General features: G+C 35.4%; 1 protein-coding gene across 1 annotated transcript in view; it reads left to right on the forward strand.

Moving 5' to 3' along the window:
• RAP1GDS1 (Rap1 GTPase-GDP dissociation stimulator 1) overlaps positions 1-20,506 on the forward strand; it is a 122,521-nt gene extending 102,015 nt beyond the window's left edge. The window contains exons 9-15 of the mRNA XM_019661641.1: positions 484-648; positions 1,805-1,939; positions 2,920-3,045; positions 3,807-3,946; positions 6,747-6,873; positions 10,806-10,934; positions 18,652-20,506. Of these exons, the coding sequence (XP_019517186.1) occupies positions 484-648; positions 1,805-1,939; positions 2,920-3,045; positions 3,807-3,946; positions 6,747-6,873; positions 10,806-10,934; positions 18,652-18,779 (950 nt within the window). The 3' untranslated portion in view covers positions 18,780-20,506. The remainder of the gene's footprint in view (positions 1-483; positions 649-1,804; positions 1,940-2,919; positions 3,046-3,806; positions 3,947-6,746; positions 6,874-10,805; positions 10,935-18,651) is intronic.
• Positions 20,507-22,586: the final 2,080 nt, after the last annotated feature.

Raw genomic sequence — 22,586 nt, forward strand, 5'->3', positions numbered from 1 at the left:
AGAATGAAACTAGAACTGTCCGCTGTCAAATGACATAGCAATAACATAGATGCGAATGACTCTAGTACTTCCAAAAATGAACTAGTGCCATCTGTCACAAACATGCGTCATGACTTTTCCGAAGACCTAATAGTAGGCATTTTCTCATTTTCCTATCTCATTTAATCCTGTTGATGTGATGATTTTGAAACCTTAAACATATCATGGAGAGGACTAGAGATAATGAACCTGGAAAAGAGGAGTCTTCATTATCTTTCAGTATTTAGAGAGCTGTCATATAGAAGAGACAGCTGTGGCACTGAGGGAGTAAAAGGTGGCTGCTTGGGACTTAGACTGGGAAAATTCTAAGCTCTCTTGTCCCGTCGCTACAAAAAATTTATTATAAAAAGAGTCATTGCTTTTTCCTTTATGAATTTTAGTTTTTGAAGTCTATAGTTTCCTACTTGGATATTAACACAGGAATATGAATTTGTTACTTCTAAGTATTTTCCTTTTGTCTGTTTCATTTACCCCCAGATGAATCTATGCAGAAATTATTTGAAGGAGGAAAAGGTAATGTGTTTCAAAGAGTGCTGTCCTGGATTCCATCAAATAACCATCAACTGCAGCTTGCTGGAGCATTGGCAATTGCAAATTTTGCCAGAAATGGTAAGCGTATTATTTCATTTTTTAAACTCACATGTTGTATATTTTTTAATTTTTGCTTTGCCATTACATGCACTAAAACTGGAACAGTTCATAATTATACATAGTATGTATGTGTACTGCTACCTTAACTTTTAAGAGATTTGAAATAGTTATGATTTTCCTAACAATTTACATATTTTATGCAGTTTGGCTAAGTTCTAGTAATTGAAAGATCATGAACAGTGATCATGAAGTCCTTCTCTTAGTACTCTGCACTTCAGAGAATAGTAACCTTGAGTCCCATTCTTATAAACATCATCTGGGAAGATATGCTCTCTTGCCTGGTGCTTTTATTTTAGATTTAATAATCTGAGTATTCGTTGTAAGGTTATTGTGCTTTAATTTATACTTATGCCTACAGAAGTTAAGTGTGGCTAATTCTCTGGTTTGGGGTAGAATATTTAATTTAGTCTAATAATATTTCAGAGGCACCAGACCTCCATGTTTATGTCTGAAGCCTGATACTCCTGCTATTAGCCTAGAAACTCATACTATCTCTAGGAAATATGGGTTACTTTTGTGTTTAGTTTGATTTTATTCCAGTATGAACTGTTGTTATAATGGATGACTTATTCCATTTTCACTTCCTTCTTTTGGGGGACCATCATTAACTCCTTAATGATGGAATTAAGACTGGCAAAATACTTGTTGATAATTGTTGAAGCTAAATAGTGGTTTGTTATAATACTCTCTACTTTATAAATGTTTAAAAAATTCTATCATTGAAAAGTAATTTAACTATCAGTCATGATAACACAATGTGGAATACTGTCTCTGTAACATTGGCAGAACTCAGGCGTACTTCACTATAAATGAAAGCTATTGGTAGACATTTTAAACAAGAGATTTCGTTTTACTCATCTTCTGATATAGTATCAGTTTAAGCTAGAAAGTTTTCTTAATTTTAAATTTTTATCTATTTTAACAATCTTATTGGATTTCTCACACAGGAAAAAAAAAAAGAACAACTATAAACCTATTGGAAGAGTTAGAATTCGTTTTATTTTCCTAATGTAGGCTCCATTTTCACTAATGTAGATAATGGGCGGGCGTCAGTATCACGAAGTATTTATAGTGGTTTGTACGGAGGAAGAAAAAATGCTTTAATTTTCTTCAGATGGAAATTGTATCCACATGGTAGACAATGGAATTGTAGAAAAACTTATGGATTTATTGGACAGACATGTGGAAGATGGAAATGTGACGGTACAGCATGCAGCACTAAGTGCCCTCAGAAACCTGGCCATTCCAGGTAAGACTTAAAAATGGGAGGCCACTATGTAAGCAATAAAATCTATTGTTTGGGAAAGATATTTACTTTATGTGATTTGTGGACCTGCCTTGACCAAGAAAAGAAAAAAAAAAAAAACAGTCTTCAAATTGTTTACCTTTTTTTTACTGATAAATGGAGATCCTATGTTAAATAAGTTTTCTAAGACTATGCAAACATAATCTTTGCTTTTGTTCAGTGAACATTTTATTCTGTTACCTTTTGTGAACTAAGATTTTCATTATATTGTATAAGTAAGCTTTTTAAAGCATCTTCACTTGAGGTAAGACAATGGCATCAATTAACAGAGTCCCCTAAAGAATGACTTTTAAGGTTGGCTTGTTTTCCCTACAAGCAGACATACGATTTTTTTAAATTGCCGTTAATGTGTCTTTTTGGATTAAAGGTTTTTGAGCCATGAAATCACATTACCATAGGAAATAATACAAGAGATGGTTTAAACTATTCCTTTATTATAATTTCTAATAGTAACTTTCCAATTAGGAGAAATAACAAAACTATATGAATTCAGTTTGGTTCATATAGCAGATTAATGTTGTTTATTAATGTCTATAACAGCTATAACACAGCTGGGTCAAGGACAGAGGAAATATCTAGTAAAGTTAAAGAATTGTGCTTTTTGTAAATAAGGCAACATTGTCAGATTCCCTTTACAAATTATTTAAGGAAGTATTTGGAAGTTAGGTTTAAAAAGCCAGTAAGTATGATTTCGTGTGTTATGCTCTGATACACAAACAGGATACAAGATTTTTTTTTTAATAGAAAACTATAACGAGGCCTTAAAGATAATAAGAACCTTAATAAATGTGTGAATGTGTAATGTATTGAATTGAATGATTCATATAATCAAGAACGCTAACACCATTTTAACCATAGTGCCTTTCTCTCTCTCTCCATCTCCCTCTCCCTCTCCCTTTCCTTCTCTCTCTTTCTTTCTGTAGTTGTAAATAAAGCAAAGATGTTATCAGCTGGGGTCACAGAGGCAGTTTTGAAATTCCTTAAATCTGAAATGCCGCCGGTTCAGTTCAAACTTCTGGGAACGTTAAGAATGTTAATAGATGCTCAAGGTAAAAGAAATGCTTTCCCAAGGTGCCTTTTTGACTTGATAGTCTCAGTGTGCCTCTAGTTGAAATAGGACCTGTTTTTAGCTTTCAGAATTGTGTAATCATAAAGATAAATAGCAAATAAAAGGCAAAAAGAGATTGGTTTTAGAACCTATTCATTAATTCCCATGCTTGTTGTAATTGACTTTAAATGGAAATATATTGCATTTCTCTTTATTAGTGCATATAATCCTGTTTTTAAGTTAATTTATTAGCAGTTCCTTAGGGTTTAAGTTTTAGCATTTCATACCCATTTTCACCATGTCTTCAAAATCAACATGTTTCAATACAGTGATAGTCAAAATTTTTAAAAATTTGTTCTGCAAACAGGAAGATCATTTTTCTGTTTATAGAAACAACAATGAAAACCACTCCATGGAATGAATTATGTATGTTTACTTATTTCTAAACTCTAAACCTTTGTACTGATTCCTTAGAGTCCTGAAAAACCTTCATTACGATTTGCCAGAGTACCAACAGACTACCAGGCTGACCCGAAAGAATATGATGTTTATTTTTGTATTTTGTATGAAAGTCCACAACTTTATATAAAAGGCCCAATAGTCCATCAGACATGGAATACTTACTGTATTTGCAGTTACTGCTTTAATAATATCATTGTGTTTATTAGGCATGTAATTTCACAGTGTTACGTCTTTACCAATTATTTCAGTTGATTGCCTATCAGTGATTCATTCCTTTGTGGTTTGCCTTCTTTCCTATAGCAGAAGCCGCTGAACAACTGGGAAAGAATGTTAAATTAGTGGAGCGTTTGGTGGAATGGTGTGAAGCCAAAGATCATGCTGGTGTGATGGGGGAGTCAAACAGACTGCTCTCTGCCCTCATACGACACAGTAAATCAAAAGTAAGTTCCAGAGGAAACGTTCACTAAAACACATTTGAGTGGCCTTTTTGGAAACCCAGTATTGTAGATCCTACATCATAAGTTTGCATTTTTATGTATTTATGTATAAGCACATTATTCAAAAATTCTGGAAAAAAATTGAAGATTGAGCCTTTTTATTTAGTTCTGTCCCATAATCGTTAAGAGTATGGCTTTGGAATGGAATCAAACAGAAATGAGTTCATATTTTATCAGTATCTTAATATATAAAAACTGGGTTAATACCTACTTGAAAGTGTGAGGATGATACAATGAGGTCACACACACGAAGTGCTCAGCCAGTACCTGGGACGCAGTTAGCATGCAGTAAGTGGAGGTTGCTGCTGTTGCTGTTATTATCATTTTTACCACCAGCAGCACCACCAGCACCAGCATCAGTGTCAGTCGTCTTCTGTGTGCTAGGCACTGGCCAAGCTAGCTACTGTTATTTAGAAATTCAGTGATATCTCGATAGTATATGATGCCCAGAACTCAGAAAGTTGGACCAAGTCTATTCTCATGGCAGTATCCAGCTTATTATGTGTCTGGCACATGGCCAATAACCTATAAATATCTGTTGAATGAATAAATGAACAAATGAACTATTTTAAAGATCACAATGGTGAAAGCCCAGGCCAGTGGTTCAGCAGCTGACTCAGTATCTAGATTATATACCTTTTATTTTTTTGTAACGTCTTGTAAGGTGAGCCTTTTGACCATTTCACGTGTGTACAACTGCAGAGAACCCAGCTTTATCTGAGTTTCACAGAAGAGGCGATGTTTCAGAGGTTAACTTAGAATCTCTCAGGAGAAGGGGAAGATTCACATTGATGAATTCAGCACATAAATTTTGGCATAGACTACAAATGGTTAAGAACAAGGACCTACTAGTCAGAATGCCTAGATTTGAATCTTGGCTTGTTAACTGACTTTGGGAAAATTTCATAACTTAATCTGAGCTTCAGTTTCTTCATCTATACAGATAATATCTAGCTAATGGGATTCTCTGTGGGGATAAAAATGAGCTAATAATCTATAAGCTACCCAGTACAATATCCAGTGTATAGTTGTTGCTTCATAAAGGGTAGCTATCAGTATTATTAATTCTCTTTTGTCATATGACATAAGTACAATGCTTCATTTATCTTTTATCCCCCATTCTGTCAGGCAAAGCAACTCTATAGAGCTATTCGGTCAGCGTTTATTGAAGTAGGAGGAGAGAGGGCAGGCATTTGAAAAGGAACTACTTAGATATCTGTTCCAGAAAAGTATGATGGAGAGAAGCTATGCCTGGACTTAACGGGGGGCTGTTTGTTTCTGATGTACAAATTTCCTTCATTCATTCCCTACCCTTCCTTCTACTACAGTGGACTTTTCAGGATGAGTTACAAAATAGAGGATAAGATGACAGTCCAGGAACCTTCCCTAGATGACTGTACCTAAGAATCTCTGTGGTCTTGACTCAATAAGTTTCTTAGTGATTTTTGTAAAAATCTTTACTAATTTTAAGATTTCTATATCAGTTTCAAATAAACTGTCACCCAGTAAGCAGTATATTGGGAAACTTTCTTTTCATTAGGAAAGGCTTTAAAGTGAAGGGAGTTCCTCACTTTCTAAAAGAGATTGTTGGGAAAAGACTTAGATGCTAGAACACAGCTACCAGAAAAACTCACTACTAAATCAGTGGTTTCCATTGATTTAGAATGTTTGATTACAAAACAAGATTGGACAAAGATACTGTCTATAAATAGTTTTCTTAAAAATTTACGTAAGATGGAAACATAAAGGAAACCCTTTTTCAAATATTTTACCGAATTAATTTGAAAAATATTACTAATTGCAGTTAGTTTTGTACCATTGACGCTAACATGGACAGGCTACTTAAAATATCCAGCTTACTTCAAATTACTAAAAATAGTGAAAAGTAGCAAAGAAAATTACTTTAAAAATATTCTATAATTGAGACTTTCCACTAAATCATATTTAATCCAAGATTTTTTAGGCAACAAAACCCAGAAATGAAAACAAAAGTGGGTATTAGAAATAAATGTGAACTTTTTTTCATCTAACCTTTGCTATATGTGCTTTTCATGTAACTTTATAATTATCACAGAAACCTATGAGATATGCGCTTATATTATCCCAACATTATAGACAAACTCACTGAGATGCACAGCAGTTCAGTAATTTGCTCAAAGTCAGTATCGGTGGTGGGATTTGTTCAGCCTGGAGCTCACTGCCTCCTTTGCCATCGGATCTGTAGTTAGCATGAGAAATGAGGAACACGGAGAATTTTGATTTAAGTTCTGCTCATGGCCTTTTGTATGTAACCCAGTTTTGTCAGATACAACAAAGGGTAAAAGCTTTTTTTTTTTTTAATGTTTTACCTAGAGCAGCTGGAGAACAATACCTATAATAAAAGTTTGGGGGAAAAAAGAATTCATTTGTTATCAAGTTTTATTCTCTTTTGTAGATCCTGCGGTAGGTCAACATTTGAGTCAATGGTACTTGTATTTCTTTGACTTTGGTAGCTTCTGGGACTCTATTCCTTGATATAAATGAACTGCAATGGTCTTTTTCAGTTAGGTAATTTAAATTGTCATCTTTTGATGAGTTTATTTAAAGCTAAAAGCTTTTCCTTTCTATAAAGATAAAATTATTAAATGTAATGATTCATATAGAACATTGTTAGAAAACCACTCAACAATCAATTGACTGCTTATAAAGTAGCTTCTTTACGTTTAAAATGAAAGTTTATTTCATTTGTATTTATTTATTGTAGGATGTAATTAAAACCATTGTACAGAGTGGTGGCATCAAGCATCTAGTTACCATGGCAACTAGTGAACATGTAATAATGCAGAATGAAGCCCTCGTTGCTTTGGCACTAATTGCAGCTTTAGAACTGGGTAAGTACCCAGTGACAAACTTATTTTCTCCTATTTTTATCTTGGATGAAAGGAAGCACAGAAGTGGAAAAGAAGTCAGACAACCTTGACCAGAAGTGTTTTGCCAGTGTGTATCTGTACTTATATCTGAGTATATGGAAAATCATATTCTATAGATTGTCTCCACAGCTGTTCCCTTTTTGGTAACATTTTTAGGGCAATGCTTTAAGATTAGTTTGACTCTTAAATGTTATCTCAAGTTATAGGCACTTAGGGAATCATTTTCCAGCAGGTCTCACAAAGAAATGAAACAATATTTAGAATACAACAGCAAGTTTAGTTTCCTGCTTTTCCAGCGATCCAGACCTTCTTTCTATCCAGGGGTCAGCAAACTGCAGCTCGCGAGCCACATGCAGCTCTTTGGGTACGTTCCATCTCAAAAGTTTGCCGACCCCTGGAACAGCCAATCCTGTCCCTCACAACAATTTAAAAATTATTTGAGAGCCATAAATATATTTTTACAAATAAGGAAAAATCTAAAGTAATATTATAAATGAAACTATGATAGTTCTATTTTCATTTTCAATTTTACTTCAGAGCCACATGTGTCTCGCAAGCCGCAGTTTGCTGACCCTTGGCGGCTCTTCCATCTCAAAAGTTTGCTGACCCCTGTCATCTCTGCTCCTAAATACTCTATCTTGCTAACTTCTTTGTCTCTATCACAATGATTTCTATTGCTTGTATTAATAGTATTTCCTTCATTCTGAATATTCACCTTCTGTGTCACTCTCCTGTATGTTTCACTTTCAAAATTCCCCAAAAGCAGAGTTTAAATCATTCGGATAAGTTTCTGTCTAGCATATAGCACCCCTATTGGTCATAATTCTTCATGAGACGCTAGCTCATAGGCGTCTAGCTTATGGGTAGCAACCTTTGTCTCAGGAAACAATCTCTGATATAATCAGCTGGGGACAATCAGAATCATGTGGGCTGTGGTTCAGGCCTGAGGCTGCCTTACACAAAGGAGGACTGTAGACTTAGTATGTGTCCTCTTCAAAGCATTGTGGGTAAATACTGGGTAACTAAACACCTCTTAATTTCCACTGGTAATTTATGTCCATAATTCTCACACTGGGGCAGGTGTGCCCCCCACCCTATCTCAAGAAGGAGAAGCCAAGAGATAAATATGGTATATCTTCCTCCAGTATCAGATTTACTCAGATTTGGGGTAGGAGAGATTTTGAATTTTTGTCCTCTTAAATAAAGGGTTGTGAATTTTAAAACAATTCATATTTTTTTTTAAAAATCAAAGGTGTAAGTAAGATGTCAAATTTTCTTGAATTTTAAAGCTAAAATAAAAGACTTCAAGAAAATATATGCTTACCATCAGCGACTTTGCTCTATAGTTCAAGATTCCTGTGGAGGTCAGTTCGCGTTCTGGCCTAGCCTGTGATTTTTCACGTGGCTGGAATAGATGAGGTGAGTCGGTCTAGAAGCCCAGACACCTATAAGGGGTGGAAGCTATGCTGAAAGGGTGAGTCAGGGAGGGCATTAAGTCAAACTGGGTTCATAGCCTGATTTTAAATGGCTTAAAGTAATGGAGTATTTTCAGAATATCTTTGACCTCCCATCCTGGGGCAAATCTGGTTTTGTGCCTTCCAAACAAGGTGTCTCCCAAACAGCTATAGTTTTGTCAGCTTCTTTCTGATAGCTGGACATTTGCGTGGGTCTGGTCACCTTACCGTAGGACTATATACAATGACAATACATACATTGATTTTATTGTTGTTTAGTGTTTCCTAGGCTCCTTGAACTTAAGTTATATAAGGAAGCCCATACTACCTTTTTAATACACATTTTGAAAACCGTATTTTTCCAGCCTTGTTTCCTTATAGGCTATTCATTAAGTAATTATCATTATCAATTTTTTGTATGACAGTAGTATTAAAACAACATTTATAAGAGTCCTTACCTTTTTTAGTTTTAGATAATTGTTGATTCACATGCAGTTGTAAAAAAAATACTACAGAGAAATCCCTTGTATACTTTACCCAGTTTCTCCCAATGGGAACATTTTGCAAAACTATAAGTAGTAAAATAGTCCAACCATTGATATAATTTAGCTATCTTATTCAGATTTCCCCAGTTTTACTTGTACTCATTTGTATGTAAAGTTCTATGCAATTAGTTGACGTGTAGGTTTATGTATCAGCCACCACAGTCGATACTAAACTGTTCTAACACCACAAATATCCATCCACTTATAACAACACTCACCTACCTCCTACCCCTACCTCCCACCTTGCTCCTAATCCCTGGAAACCACTAATCCACCCTTCATTTCTAAAATATTTTCATTTCAAAAATGTTATATAAATAACATTATATATAGCATGTGACTTTTTGGAATTGGCTTTTTTCGCTCAGCATAATTTTCTAAAGGCATCCAATTTGTTTTGTGTTGCAATAGCTTTTTATTGCTAAATAGTATTCCATGGCATGTATGTGCCACAATTTGTTTAACCATTCATCTGTTGAAGGACACCTGGGCTGATTCCACTTGGAGGCTTTTAAAAATAAAGTTGCTATGAACACTCATGTATAGGTTTTTATGTGAACGTGAATTTTTTTATTTCTCTGGATAAATGCCTAGGAGTGCAATTGCTGGGTTATGTGGTAACTGTATGTTTAATTTTTTTAAGAAACTGTCAAACTGCCTTCCAGAGTGGCTGTCCCATTTTACCTTCCCGTCAGCACTGTATATGTGATTAGTATTCCCTACATCCTCACCAGCATTTAGTGTTGTCACTGTTTTTTATTTTAGCCATTCTGATAGCTATGTGGAGATATGGAGATATCTCATTGTGGTTTTAATTTATATTTTTCTAATGGTAATGATGTTGAACATCTTTCCATGTGCTTATTTGCCATCCTATGTGTTCTTTGGTGAAATGCCTGTTTCATTTTTCTAATTTTTTTCACTCTTAAGTTTTGAGAATTCTTCGTATTTTCTAAAAGTTTTATGGTTTTACATTTTACACTTAAGTCTGTGATCCTCTTTGAGTTAATATGTATAGAAGGTATGTGGTTTAGGTCAGAGTTCCTTTTTTTGCCTGTGGCTGCCTAATTGCCAGCATTATTTGTTGAAGAGGCTGTCTTTCCTCCATTGAATTGATTTTGGACCTTTGTCAAAGAACATTTCTGTTTGAGTCTATTTTTTTGGTCCTGTATTGAGTTCCTATAATCTATGTATCTATCAACCATACCACAATGTCTTGATAACTGTGCTTGCTATATAGTGAGCCTTAATATTGGGTAGGAGAATTCCTCCCACTTTATTCTTTTTTTATCAAGACTGTTTACCTCTTTGTAGGGCCTGTAGTTTTTCATATAAATTTTAGTATAAGCTTATCTATTTTTGATAGAAAGTCTTGCTGCAATTTTGATAAGAATTAAGATTCTTTATCTCTTAAAGATACATACTGAAATATACTATATAGAGGAAATTATGTGATTTATAGGAGTTGCTCCAAAATAATTTGGGATGGATTAGAGTAGGTGGATAAGACTAGAGTTAGATGAAACAAGTTTGGCCATAATTTATGAAGATGATGATAGTACATAGTGTATCATTTTACCATCTCTTCAGCTTTTGTATATATTTAACATTTTTCATAATAAAGATTTTTAATTGCCTCATATTTAAAGGAATATTCTAATTCCTAATTTTAAGCCTAGCCTAAACTCCTGAAATGTCTGCTGAAAGTAAGCTCTATCTATTTTTTTTAACAAGGTCTGAATTAAATACTCTATATCTAGGTCATTATTTATCAGTCTCTTTGGAAGTTTTCACATGGTCAGTTTCTAGAAAGGAAAGCAGTATCTAGCCAGGTTGCACTGGGATACAATACACAGTGAATATAACTGATACTTTAATTTTTTTCATGTTCTAGGCTCTGCTGAGAAAGATCTAGAAAGTGCTAAACTTGTACAGATTTTACATAGACTACTAGCAGATGAGAGAAGTGCTCCTGAAATCAAATATAATTCCATGGTCCTGATCTGTGCTCTCATGGGATCTGGTAAGTATTTCTTCTATCATTTGATGTGTGTCCATCAACATATGTTTGACTTTATTAAATATAGAATAATAGTAAATGGTGGATTTAAGTTTTAAAGCATTAGAATCTAGTTTATGGAGGTTATAGGATTACCTTTACATTGAAAATATTCCCAAAAGATTCTTACTATGATAATAAAACGTATCCTATGGCAAATATAGGCAAAATCAATGTTAAAAATCAATACCTGTAAGTTTCATCAACCCTAAAATATTATTTTATATGAAGAACAAGTTCTGATTTTGTATGCCATGGTATTAGCTAAAGAATTTGTTCAAGAAATCATTAGCATATCTTGGTTTATGTTCCATGGACAATTGAAAATAATGTGTATTCTGCCATTATTGGGTGAAATGTTCTTTAAGTGTCAGCTACATCCATTTGGTTGGTAGTGGTATTGTTTTCTATATTCTTGCTGATTTTCTAATTAAATGTTCTATCAGTTGTTAAGAGAGGGGTGTTGAAGTCTTCGACTCTAATGGTGGATTGATCCATTTCTCCTTTCAGTCCTATCAGTTTTTGCTTCACATATTTTGTAGCTCTGTTGGTAGGTATATACAACTTTAGGATCACTATACCCTCTTGGTGGATTCACCTTTCTATCATTAGGCACTATTCCTCTCTATCTCTGGTAATTTTCTTTGCTCTGAAGTCTACTTTATCTGATATTATTAAAACAACTATTCCTACTTTCTTTTGAATAACATTGACATGATTTTTTTTCACCCTTTTAGTTTCAGTCTGCTGTAACATTATATTTGATGTGTGAACAACATATTGTTGGATCATGTGTGGTTTTTTTGTTGCAGTTTTTTATTTAACTCTAGTTGATATACAATGTTATATTAGTTTAAGGTGTACAATATAGTGACTCAACATTTTTATACCTCACAATGTGATCACCCCACTAATTCTAGTAATCCTCTGTCATCATGTAAACTTACCACATTATTATTGACTATATTCCCCTTCACCTTTTTCACCCATCCCCTCAGCCCCTCACTTCTGGTAACTGTCCCTTTGGTCCCTGTTTCTGCGGGTCTGTTTTTGTTTCATTTGTTAATTTGTTTCATTTTTTTAGATTCCACATATAAGTGAAACCATACAGTATTTGTCTTTGTTCAACTTATTTCACTTAGCATAATACCATCTAGGTCTATCCATGTTGTAGCAAATGGCAAGATTTCATTCTTTTTTATTGCTGTGTAATATTCTAGTGTGTGTGTGTGTGTGTGTGTGTGTGTGTGTACAGAGGGTGCCAAAAAAATGTATACACTTTAAGATAGGAAAAAATTGTATTAAAATTGTAATAATATATACCAATAACAAAAGATGAATAGAAGTCATGTGAATACATTTTTTGGCACCCCCGGTATATACCATGTTCTTTATCCAGTCATCTGTCATTGGACACCTAGATTGTTTCCATATCTTGGCTATTATAAATAATGCTGCAGTGAGTATAGGGGTGCATTTATCTTTCTGAATTAATATTTTCGCTTTCTTCAGATAAATACTCAGACGTAGAATTTCTGGTTCGTATGGTAGATCTATTTTTAGTTTTATGAGGAATCTCTATACTGTTTGCCACAGTGACAGTACCAATTTACAGTCCCACCAACAGTGCACAAGGATTCCCTTTGCTTCACATCCTTGCCAACACATTATCTGTTGACTTTTTAATAATAGCCATTCTGAATGATGTGAAGTGGTATCTTATTGTGGTTTTAATTTGCATTCCTCTGATAATTAGTGATGTTGAGCATCTTTTCATATGTCTGTTGGCCACCTGTATGTCTTCTTTGGAGAAATGTTTTTTCATATGCTCTGCCCATTTTTTGATCAGATGATTTATTTTTTTTGTTACTGATTTGTGTGAGTTTCCTACATATTTTGGATATCAACTCCTGACTGGATATATCATTTGCAAATATATTCCCCCATTCAGTAGGTTGTCTTTTTGTTTTATAGATGGTTTCCTTCACTGTGCAGAAGCTTTTTAGTTTGATGACATCCCATTTATTTATCTTTGCTTTTGTTTCCGGTGCTCAAGGGGACATATCCAAAGAGATATTACTCAGACTGCTGTCATATGGTTTATTACCTATGTTTTCTTCTAGAAGTTTTATGGTTTCAGGTCTTACATTTAAGTCTTTAAACCATTTTGAGTTTATTTCTGTATCTGGTATAAAAGAGTGGTCCAATTTCATTTTTCTGCATGTGTCTGTCCAATTTTCCCATACCACTTGTTGAAGAGACTGTCATTACTCCATTGTATAGTCTTACCTCCTTTGTTTGTAAATAGATTAGTTGACCATATAAGCGAGGGTTTGTTTCTGGGCTCTCTATTTTGTTCCATTTATCTGTGTCTCTTTTTGTGCCTGTACCAAACTGTTGATCATAGGTTTGTAGTATAGTTTGAAACCTGGTAAGCATGATACCTCCAACTTTGTTCTTCTTTCTCAAGATTGCTTTGGCTATTATTTGTGGTCTTTAGTGGTTCCATATAAATTTTAGGATTATTTGTTCCAGTTCTGAGAAGAATGTTATTGGTATTTTGATAGGAATTGCATTGAATCTGTAGATTGCTTCGAGTAGTATGGTCATTTTAATGGTATTAGTCCTTCTAGTCATGAGCATGGTATATCCTTCCATTTATTTGTGTCCTCTTCAGTTTTTTTCCTTGCTGTGTTATAGTTTTCAGAGTACAGGTCTTTCACCTCCTTAGTTAAAGTCATTCTCAGGTATTTTATTCTTTTTGATGCAATTATAAATGAAATTGTTTTCTTAATTTCTCCTTCTGATTGTGATGGATTTCTGTATATTGCTACTTTACTGAATTCTTTAATTATGTTATTTTTTGGTGGACTCTAGGGTTTTTATATATAGTATCATATGATCTGCAAATAGTGACAGTTTTGCTTCTTCCTTTCCAATTTGGATGCCTTTTATTTCTTTTTCTTGTGTGATTGCTGTGGATAGAACTTCCAGTACTATACTGAATGATAGTGGTGAGAATGGGCATCTTTGTTTTGTTCTTGATCTTAGAGGAAAAGCTTTCAGCTTTTCACCATTGAGTGTGATGTTAGCTGTGGGTTGGTCTTATGTGGCCTTTATGAAATTGAGGTAAGTTCCTTCTATACCCATTTAGTCCATTTGCATTTAAAGTAGTTATTGATAAGTATATACTTACTGCCATTTTGTTAATTGGTTTTTGGTTATTTTTGTTCTTCACTGTTTCTTCTGTTGATTCCTTCACTTTTAATTTGTTGGTTTTCTTTAGTGTTTTGATTAGATTTCTTGCTCTTTCGTGTGTGTGTATTTTTTGTATGTTTTCTATGAATCTTTACCACGAGGTTCATATCTATATCTATATCTATAGCTTTCTATTTTAAGCTGATAGGCATTTAAGTTCAATTGTAGTCCAAAAGTAATACATTTTTGCTCCCCTCTTCACTCTTTGTTTTTGACATCATGTTTTATATCTTTTTGTTTTGTATATCCCCTAATTATTTTAGCTATAATTTTGCTACTATTGTCTTTTAACCTTCATATTAGCTTTTTAAGTGGTTGATTCACTGTGTTTATTGTATATTTGCCTTTATAGGTGAGGTTTTCTTTTTCCTTTTCTCTATTTTTTTATTTCTGGTTATGGCTTTTCTGCATAAAGAAGACCCTTTAACATTTCCTGTAAGCCTGGTTTAGTGGTTATGAGCTCCTTTAGTTTGTGCTTATTTGGGGAATTCTTTATGTTTCCTTCAATTCTGAGTAATCTTGCTGGATGTATTATCCTAGGTTGTAGATCCCTTTCATGCAGCACTTCAAATATCTCCTGCTACTCCCTTCTGGTCACGTTGCTTCTGAGAAATCCCTTGTATGTGACTTGTTTCATTCTTGCTGCCTTTAAGGTTGCCTGTTTATCCTTAACATTTCCTATTTTAATTACATTATGTCTTAGTGTGAGTCTCTTTGGGTTCATCTTATTGGGAATTCTCTTTGATTCCTGGACCTGGGTTTCTGTTTCTTCCCACTGATTAGGAAAGTTTTCAGAAATTATTTCTTCAGATACTCTGTCTGCCCCTTTGTCTCTCTCTTCTCCTTCTGGAATCCCTATAATGAGAATGTTAGGGCACTTGATGCTATCCCAGAGATCTCTTACACTATCTTCACTTTTTAAACTCTTTTTTAATTTTACTCTTCTGATTGGCTGATCCCCACTCCTCTGTCTTCCAGATCACTAATCCATTTTCTGTACTAACTAATCTGCTTTCAGTTTCTTCTCATGTATTTCATTTCAGTCATTGTATTCTTCATTGCTGATTGCTCTTTATTACATTTCCTATCTCTTTGTTGAAGTGCTCTTTGAGTTCCTCTGTTGTACTCTCAAGTGTGTTGAGCATCCTTATGAGCATTTCTTTGAATTCTTTATCAGGCAAATTATCTCTGTTTCATTAGGGTATTCCTCTGGAGTTTTGGGGGGCTTTTTTCTCATTGATTTGGGCATTCTTCTGTTTTCCCATTTTGTTTGACTTTCTATGTTTGTTCCTATGAGTTGGATGGAATAGCTACCTCTCCTAGTCCTGAGAGAAATCCACTGTCCTCCTACTTGGTTTTTTTTCCCCCTGTAAGGTGTCATTTCTGTCTTTCTTTCAAGATTTTTTCTTTGTCTTAGTTTTCAAAAGTTTGACTATAATGTGCCTTGGCATGGATTTCTTTGGGTTTATCCTGTTTAAGATTTGCCGAGTGTCTTCATGTCTTTTGCTAAATTTGGAAAGTTTTTAACCATATTTCCTAAGGTTCTTTTTCAGCCCCAACATACTTCTCCTCTCCTTTCAGGTCCGTAGTGACACAAATGTGAGGTCTTTAGTTATATCACACAGGTACCTGAGGCTTTGTTCAGTTTTTTTCTAGTTTATTATTTCTCTGTTGTTCAGATTTGATAATTGCTATTATTCTTTCTTAAAGTTTACTGATTATTTCTTCTGTCCCCTTCATTCTGCTCTTGGGCCTATCCATTGAGTTTTTATTTCAGGTACTATATATAGTTTTGCGTTTTAAATTTTCCATTTGCTTTTTCTTTATATCTTCCGTTTCTTTACTGAAACTCTGTATGTTTTTTTCATTTGTTTCTAGCATGTTCGTAATTGTTGAGACGTTTTTAATGTAAAATATACATAAAATTTTCTGTTTTAACCATTTTACAGTGTACAGTTCAGTGACATTATACATTGACATTGCCATTCAACAATCACCACCATCCATCTCCAGACCTTTTTCTTTTCCCAACTTAAAAGTCTATAGTCCATACCAATAACTCCCCAATCACACATCTTCTCAGCTTTTAGAAACCACCATTCTATTTTCTGTTATTGAATTTGACTAAGTACCTCATATAAGTGGAATCATACAATATTTGTACTTTTGTGTCTGGCTTATTTCATTTAGCATAATGTCTTCAGGGTTCATCCATGTTGTAGCATGTGTTACAGTCAGGATTTCATTCCTTCTTATGGCTGAATGTTCCACTGCATGTATATATCACATTTTGTTTATTCATCCATCAATGGACCTTTGGGTTTTTTATACCTTTTGGCTATTGTGCATAATTCCACTATGAAAACATGGGTGCACAAATATCTGTTTGAGTCCCTGCTTTCAGTTATTTTGGGTATATATACAGAAGTGGAATCACTGGGTCATATAGTAATTCTATGTTTAATTTTTTGAGGAACCATCATACTGATTTCCACAGTGACTGCTTCATTTTACATACATTACCACCAGCAGTGCACATAGGTCCCAATTTCTCTTCATCCTCACTAACATTTGTTATTTTCTGGTGTTTTTTTTTATAATAGCCATCCTAGTGGGTATGAGATGGTATCTTACTGTGGTTTTGATTTGCATTTCCCTAATGATTAGTGATGTTGGGAATCTTTTCATATGCTCATTTGCCATTTGTGTATCTTCTTTGGAGAACTGCCTATTCAAGTTCATTGCCAATTTTTTAATCGAATTGTTTTTTTGTTGTTCTGTTGGAGTAATTCTTTATATGTATTGGATATTAATCCCCCATTGGATATATGATTTGCAAATATTTTCTCCTACTCCATGGGTTGGTTGCTTTTTCACTCTTTATACTGTCCTTTGATACACAGAAGTTCTAAATTGGATGAACTCCAGTTTATCTATTTTTCCTTCTGTTGCCTGTGCTTTTGGTACAACGAAAGGATTAATAAGAAATCATTGCTAAATCCAATGTCATGAAGTTTTTCCCCTTATGTTTTCTTTTAAGAATCTTATTGTTTAAGCTCTTACATTTAATTTTTGTATATAATGTAAGGGTTCACCCTCATTCTTTTGCTTGTGGATATTCAGTTTTTCCAGTACCACTTATTAAAAAGACTATCCTTTCTTCATTGAATGGTACTGACACCCTAATCAAAAATTATTTGAGGGGCCGGCTGAGTGGCTCAGTTGGTTAAGAGCTCGCTCAAAGGTTTGAGCTCTGAGCAACAGCGCTTCGAGTCCGGCCTGAGCTGAGCTGCCAACAGGTGGCAGGATGGCTCAGCTTAAAAAAAAAAAAAAGTTATTTGAAACATAAATGAGGGTTTATTTCTGGGCTCTGTTCTATTCCATTGGTCTATATATCTGTCTTTATACGAGCACCAAACTGTTTTGGTTATTGTAGCATTTTAGTAAGTTTTGAAATTAGGAAGCGTGAGACCTTCAACTTTGTTTTTCTTTTTAAGATTGGTTTGGATATTTGGAATCCCTTAAGATTTCATCTGAATTTTAGGATGGATTTTTCTATGTCTACTAAAAACATTGGTCCTAGTTTTAGACCTCAATCTTATTAAAATAAATACATCAGTTTGAAGAACGCCGATTGCATTAAACTTAACTGGACTTTAGTCTTCCCCATGTAGCAGTTTTTATAGTCTTCAGAGGAGTCTTATATTTTCCTGTAATTGAAGTTAAATAGAGCAAGAAAGCCAGAAAGAGGAAGACAGGAAATTTAAAAGGGAGTCTAGTGTCACAGAAATTTGTTGAAAGGACATGAAGCATAACCTTTTTTCTTTTGCCACAAAGTTGATTTGAAACAGATCTAAGATTTTTCTGTAAGTCATTGACCTTCATATTTGAATTGATGATAGGAGTTTATAACTGAACCCTGATCATACAATGAGCTGTGTTTAATTATAACTCATTACCTTAATCAACCTTACACGTTAGAACTTGACATCTGATTTATCTATCTTTATATTAATGTGGCAAGTAAAGGTTCTCTGATTTTTTTATTATAACATATTTCTAAAGAAGACATTTCTATAAATGTGGAGTATAGTGTGGGAATGGAGTCAATGGAATTGTAATAGATAAGTATGATATCGGGGATGGGGGGGCAGTGGATGGGGGAGGGGGGTTGTCACTTTGTGAGGGGCGAAAAGGATAACTAGTGCATTGTTTTGTACACTGAAACTAATAATGATAATTTTTTTTTAAAGTTAAAAAAAAAATGAAGACATTTCTAGACTACTGCTGTGTCTTTTTCCAGAATTATTTCTAGTTTTATGGCATCATCCCAATACACATTTTGGGTATATGTATTACATTGCAAAGTAAGATTAGAACAACCTAACAGAAACATACCTGTTATCTTGTTTTTGTCTTCCAGAATCTCTGCACAAGGAAGTACAGGATTTGTCTTTTCTAGATGTTGTATCCAAACTTCGCAGTCATGAGAACAAAAGCGTTGCCCAACAGGCCTCTCTCACAGAGCAGAGACTTACTGTGGAAAGCTGAGAACTGCCCCGCCCTAACACGTGGCATCACCCCATCTCTGGTTTTCCCTTTGTCCTCCATCCAGCTGCCTCTTCTGCTTCATTCTCTTCCATATCACTTGTGCATGCGTGTAATGTTCCAATACCAATTGAAGAACTGCTGTAGGTACCTGCCCAATAAGATTTCTAAAACCATAGTTAGTGTGAACATGAATTTGTCAAAAACAAGTCTCCATCCTAACTGTTCTCTTGTATTCCTGTTGCTTGAGCTACATTAAGTAGAATGTGCATGTTGTAGTCCTATGATGATGTAAACTTGGTACTACATAATGACTTGCTCCTCACACTTGGTAAACTACATAATGTACTGGTAAATTAGAAACAAACAAGAATGCAGCAGGACCTGTCTAGCTTATTAAAAATGGAATTGAATAGTAAAAATGGCTCCATTTATTTGGTGCTTTGGAAGCACAGTGACCAAAAAACTGTATGGCTGCTCATTCATTAGTCTTACCTACTATTGTCAAACCCATGGTACCTAGAGTTAAATAAAATCCAATGCTCTCACTCTTTACCCTATGGTTTCTCCTTCTTTCTAACTATGTAGACTCTTGAAACTGACAAAAACTTGGCAAGATTTCCTGAGGTTTTTTTTATTTCATAGGTAATTGGCTGTCATCAGTAGCCGGATGTTGAAAACATTTGTAGTTTTCAGCATGAAACTAAAGGGTTAAGAATCTCTATTACACTAGTACATCTTGTTTTTTGGCTATATTTTAGATTCTGATATATGTACAATTTCACCTCAGGACTTCTTCCATCAATTAATCAGCGTTGTCCAACAATTTGTCTTTAAAAGTCACTTTGGCATATGTTTTCAACTAAGAAAATTGAGTATAGCTCATTGAAGAATGGATTTTTTTCTTGTTTTTCATCATTTAGCTCAAAAGCAAGAAGTTTCTTCTCATCGTCCTTTTAAATCTTATATTAGAACTAGCTAGACATAAAGGGGAAATTTTTAAAATAACTTTGTCTAGACTAAAGAAAGGAAACAGGTTATAAAGCCATAGTAGCCAGTCCAGTTCATTCTGCAGATGATGGCCTCATACCAGTTAGAGCTTCCCATCTCCACTTTCCACAGAGAACTACCGTAGATCTTAAAGGCTATCAAAAAAGGTGACAGAACGAAAACTCAAGAGACAAGACCCCCTTGGCGAAATATACTGTACTCTTCACTGCCACTACCACCACCAAATGGGTTTTTAGATCTTTGAAACACAATCTTTGTAAATTAATCAAAATGTCCCTGTGACAAACCTGCCTTTTCCCCGTGCCCACGTCTGACACATACTGGCTGACGGGCAGAATGGGCTCCAGAGTGGAAGGACTGCAGGACAGTAGAATGGGCGGCCAGGGGCAGCAGCAACTCTTTCCTCTCCGGCATGAGATGGTGTACATCTCCAGGGCGATCGAAGATGGACACTTGACTCTGCAACTGCTATGATTCAAGAAAGTTAAAACCCCAGTGGAGGTAAAGAACCTTTAGACTAATGGTCCCATTGGATGTCCAAGAAAGGGACTGTTACGAGTGCTTATGCTATACTCACTGTAAGAATGATCTTGTTTATTGTCTTCTGGGCTGGATAGTGGACTGACTATATTTCATTATAGTTTTGAAAGATCTGTAATATTGCATAATAGGCTGTTCATATTAATAACTAAATAAATAAACAGTATATCAAACTGTAATGGCATCATTTGGTCTGTTTGTATATTTTACTTCTATGTCCAGCCCCTAGAACAATGGGGGCTCAGGTGAGGAGTGACTTGAATCAAACACTCGCTACAACCTAAAAAGCAAACTTAACGTCCACCTTACCCCCCCAACCTCAGAACATACCTTTGGAGCTTGTCCCTGCTCAGAGACCCGTGGTTTTGCTGGTAGGCATGTGTGCAATTTTATTTTAATCTGTTTAGTCATGTAGAATTAAAACCACATTCAGTGGTGTGTGGAACTTCATAGTGTTTAATTGGTTTTGGTCACATATGAGTATATAGAAAATTTTCCATTTCAGGATTAGGTTTTAAGAAAATTAACCAGATTTTTTTATCTTCAAGAAAGTATCAATCCTAATCCTGTCATACTGTGGAGCCTCTTGGTTTCAGGTTTGGGTTTTTTTTTAATTCAGTAATTTTAAAGGTCTTTATTAGATTTCTGTTATCTTAAGATAAAAACTTTCAAAGCCATAACCCAGACTTCCAGTATCTAATCTTTAAATGTAACAATAGATCTCTTAAAAATATATATAATCTATTTTCAAGGATAATGGCAAGACATTACATACTACTGCAGGAGTTACTTTGTCATTTGTTGATTCCCAGGAATCCTGAAGAATCCTGAAGGAAAGAAACTCTGGGAGTACCCTCAGATTACTGTCAGAAGTAAATTCCTATATGCATATACTCACATTGAATGTTATAACCAGATCTACTTTAGAATAGGCCTCTTTTTTCGCCAAATGGTGTTTTTGTTAGTTGGTTTGTTTTTAAGGGACTGCCATGTGAAGCACAGAGCCAGGGCTGCTGGAAGCTGCCACGCCTCTGCCCTCGTGGTGCCCATGCGCTCAGGTGAAAAACCCCTTCTCCTATTAGGACATTTCACAGTGCCCTCCCAAGGGTCAGCATCGCCCCACCACCAGGACCAGGGAAGGTCAGCCGCCTTTGACCCTGTCCTCTTGGGGAGGATATTCCACTCAGCTTCTTGGTGCTCGGCCCCTTCCCATGTCCAGCACAGGCTCATCAGGCGAACACCTACAATTCCTTAAACTTACAAAGGAAGGGAAGGTTGACTTGTACTCTAAGATAATATAAAGGTATATAGATTGCAACCCAACACAAGAAGAAAAAGCTGCCCTAATCAGGGTGAAAAATGGGGAGGAAATATTAACCAGAGTAGCTTTGATTTCATACCCATCTCAGCAGGAATTTAAAATAGTCCCTGATTTCACCTGGCGCCAACAACCATCAGTAGACAATTTCCTCACCCCACCCTCCCTTTTTCAAGGCTCTAGAATGCAACCACTTCCCACCATGCCTCTCCTACAATGACTTCTTTTTTTGTGCAGATAAGAAAAGTAGGGGCGGAGTTACCACTGACTCATATTTCACCCTTTTAGCCCACACTCCTCACCCACTAATGCCCAGCAAAGGTTAGAGGAAGAAACACAGCAGTGACCCTTGGGCTTCAAAATCTCACAGCCTAGTTAATACCTGTGAAATCCTCTGCTTCCCTCTTGCCTACGTCTTGCCCACTCGTTCTCCTACCAGGATAACAGATGCAGTGTCTTCCCCTGAGTCACGAGACGTGGGGGCAAGATATGCCATGACCTAAGAAAAGCATCTGGTGAAAAGGGGATTATTGCCGGGACTAATTGATGCTTATAACCTGATTCGACAGCCCTTCCCTGTAAAAGGCAGGCTCTACTGAAGCCATGACCTACGTCTGAGGCAGCGTTACAGAAGGATGTTGTGGCATGCTCTCCCACGGCACTGACCCTGGGCGTGTGCACATCTCACACAGCTGAAGTACTGTACCACGTGTAGCTGCATCCTTTTATTCCCACTTACACAAGAAGCATTTCCCCACATTACTAAGAACTTTATTTCATAAACCTCATGGTTCATAGTTGCATATTCTTCAACTATATGGATGTACCATAATTCACTTAACCATTTTCCAACACGTGGACATTTAAAGACCTAGTTCGAGTTTTGAAAAAATAAGCCCCTAAAGCTAAGCTATGAGCCTTTGCAGCTGCTAGGGACCAGT

The sequence above is a fragment of the Hipposideros armiger genome, unplaced genomic scaffold (genome assembly GCF_001890085.2).
Source record: "Hipposideros armiger isolate ML-2016 unplaced genomic scaffold, ASM189008v1 scaffold_357, whole genome shotgun sequence".
Lineage (NCBI taxonomy): Eukaryota > Metazoa > Chordata > Mammalia > Chiroptera > Hipposideridae > Hipposideros > Hipposideros armiger.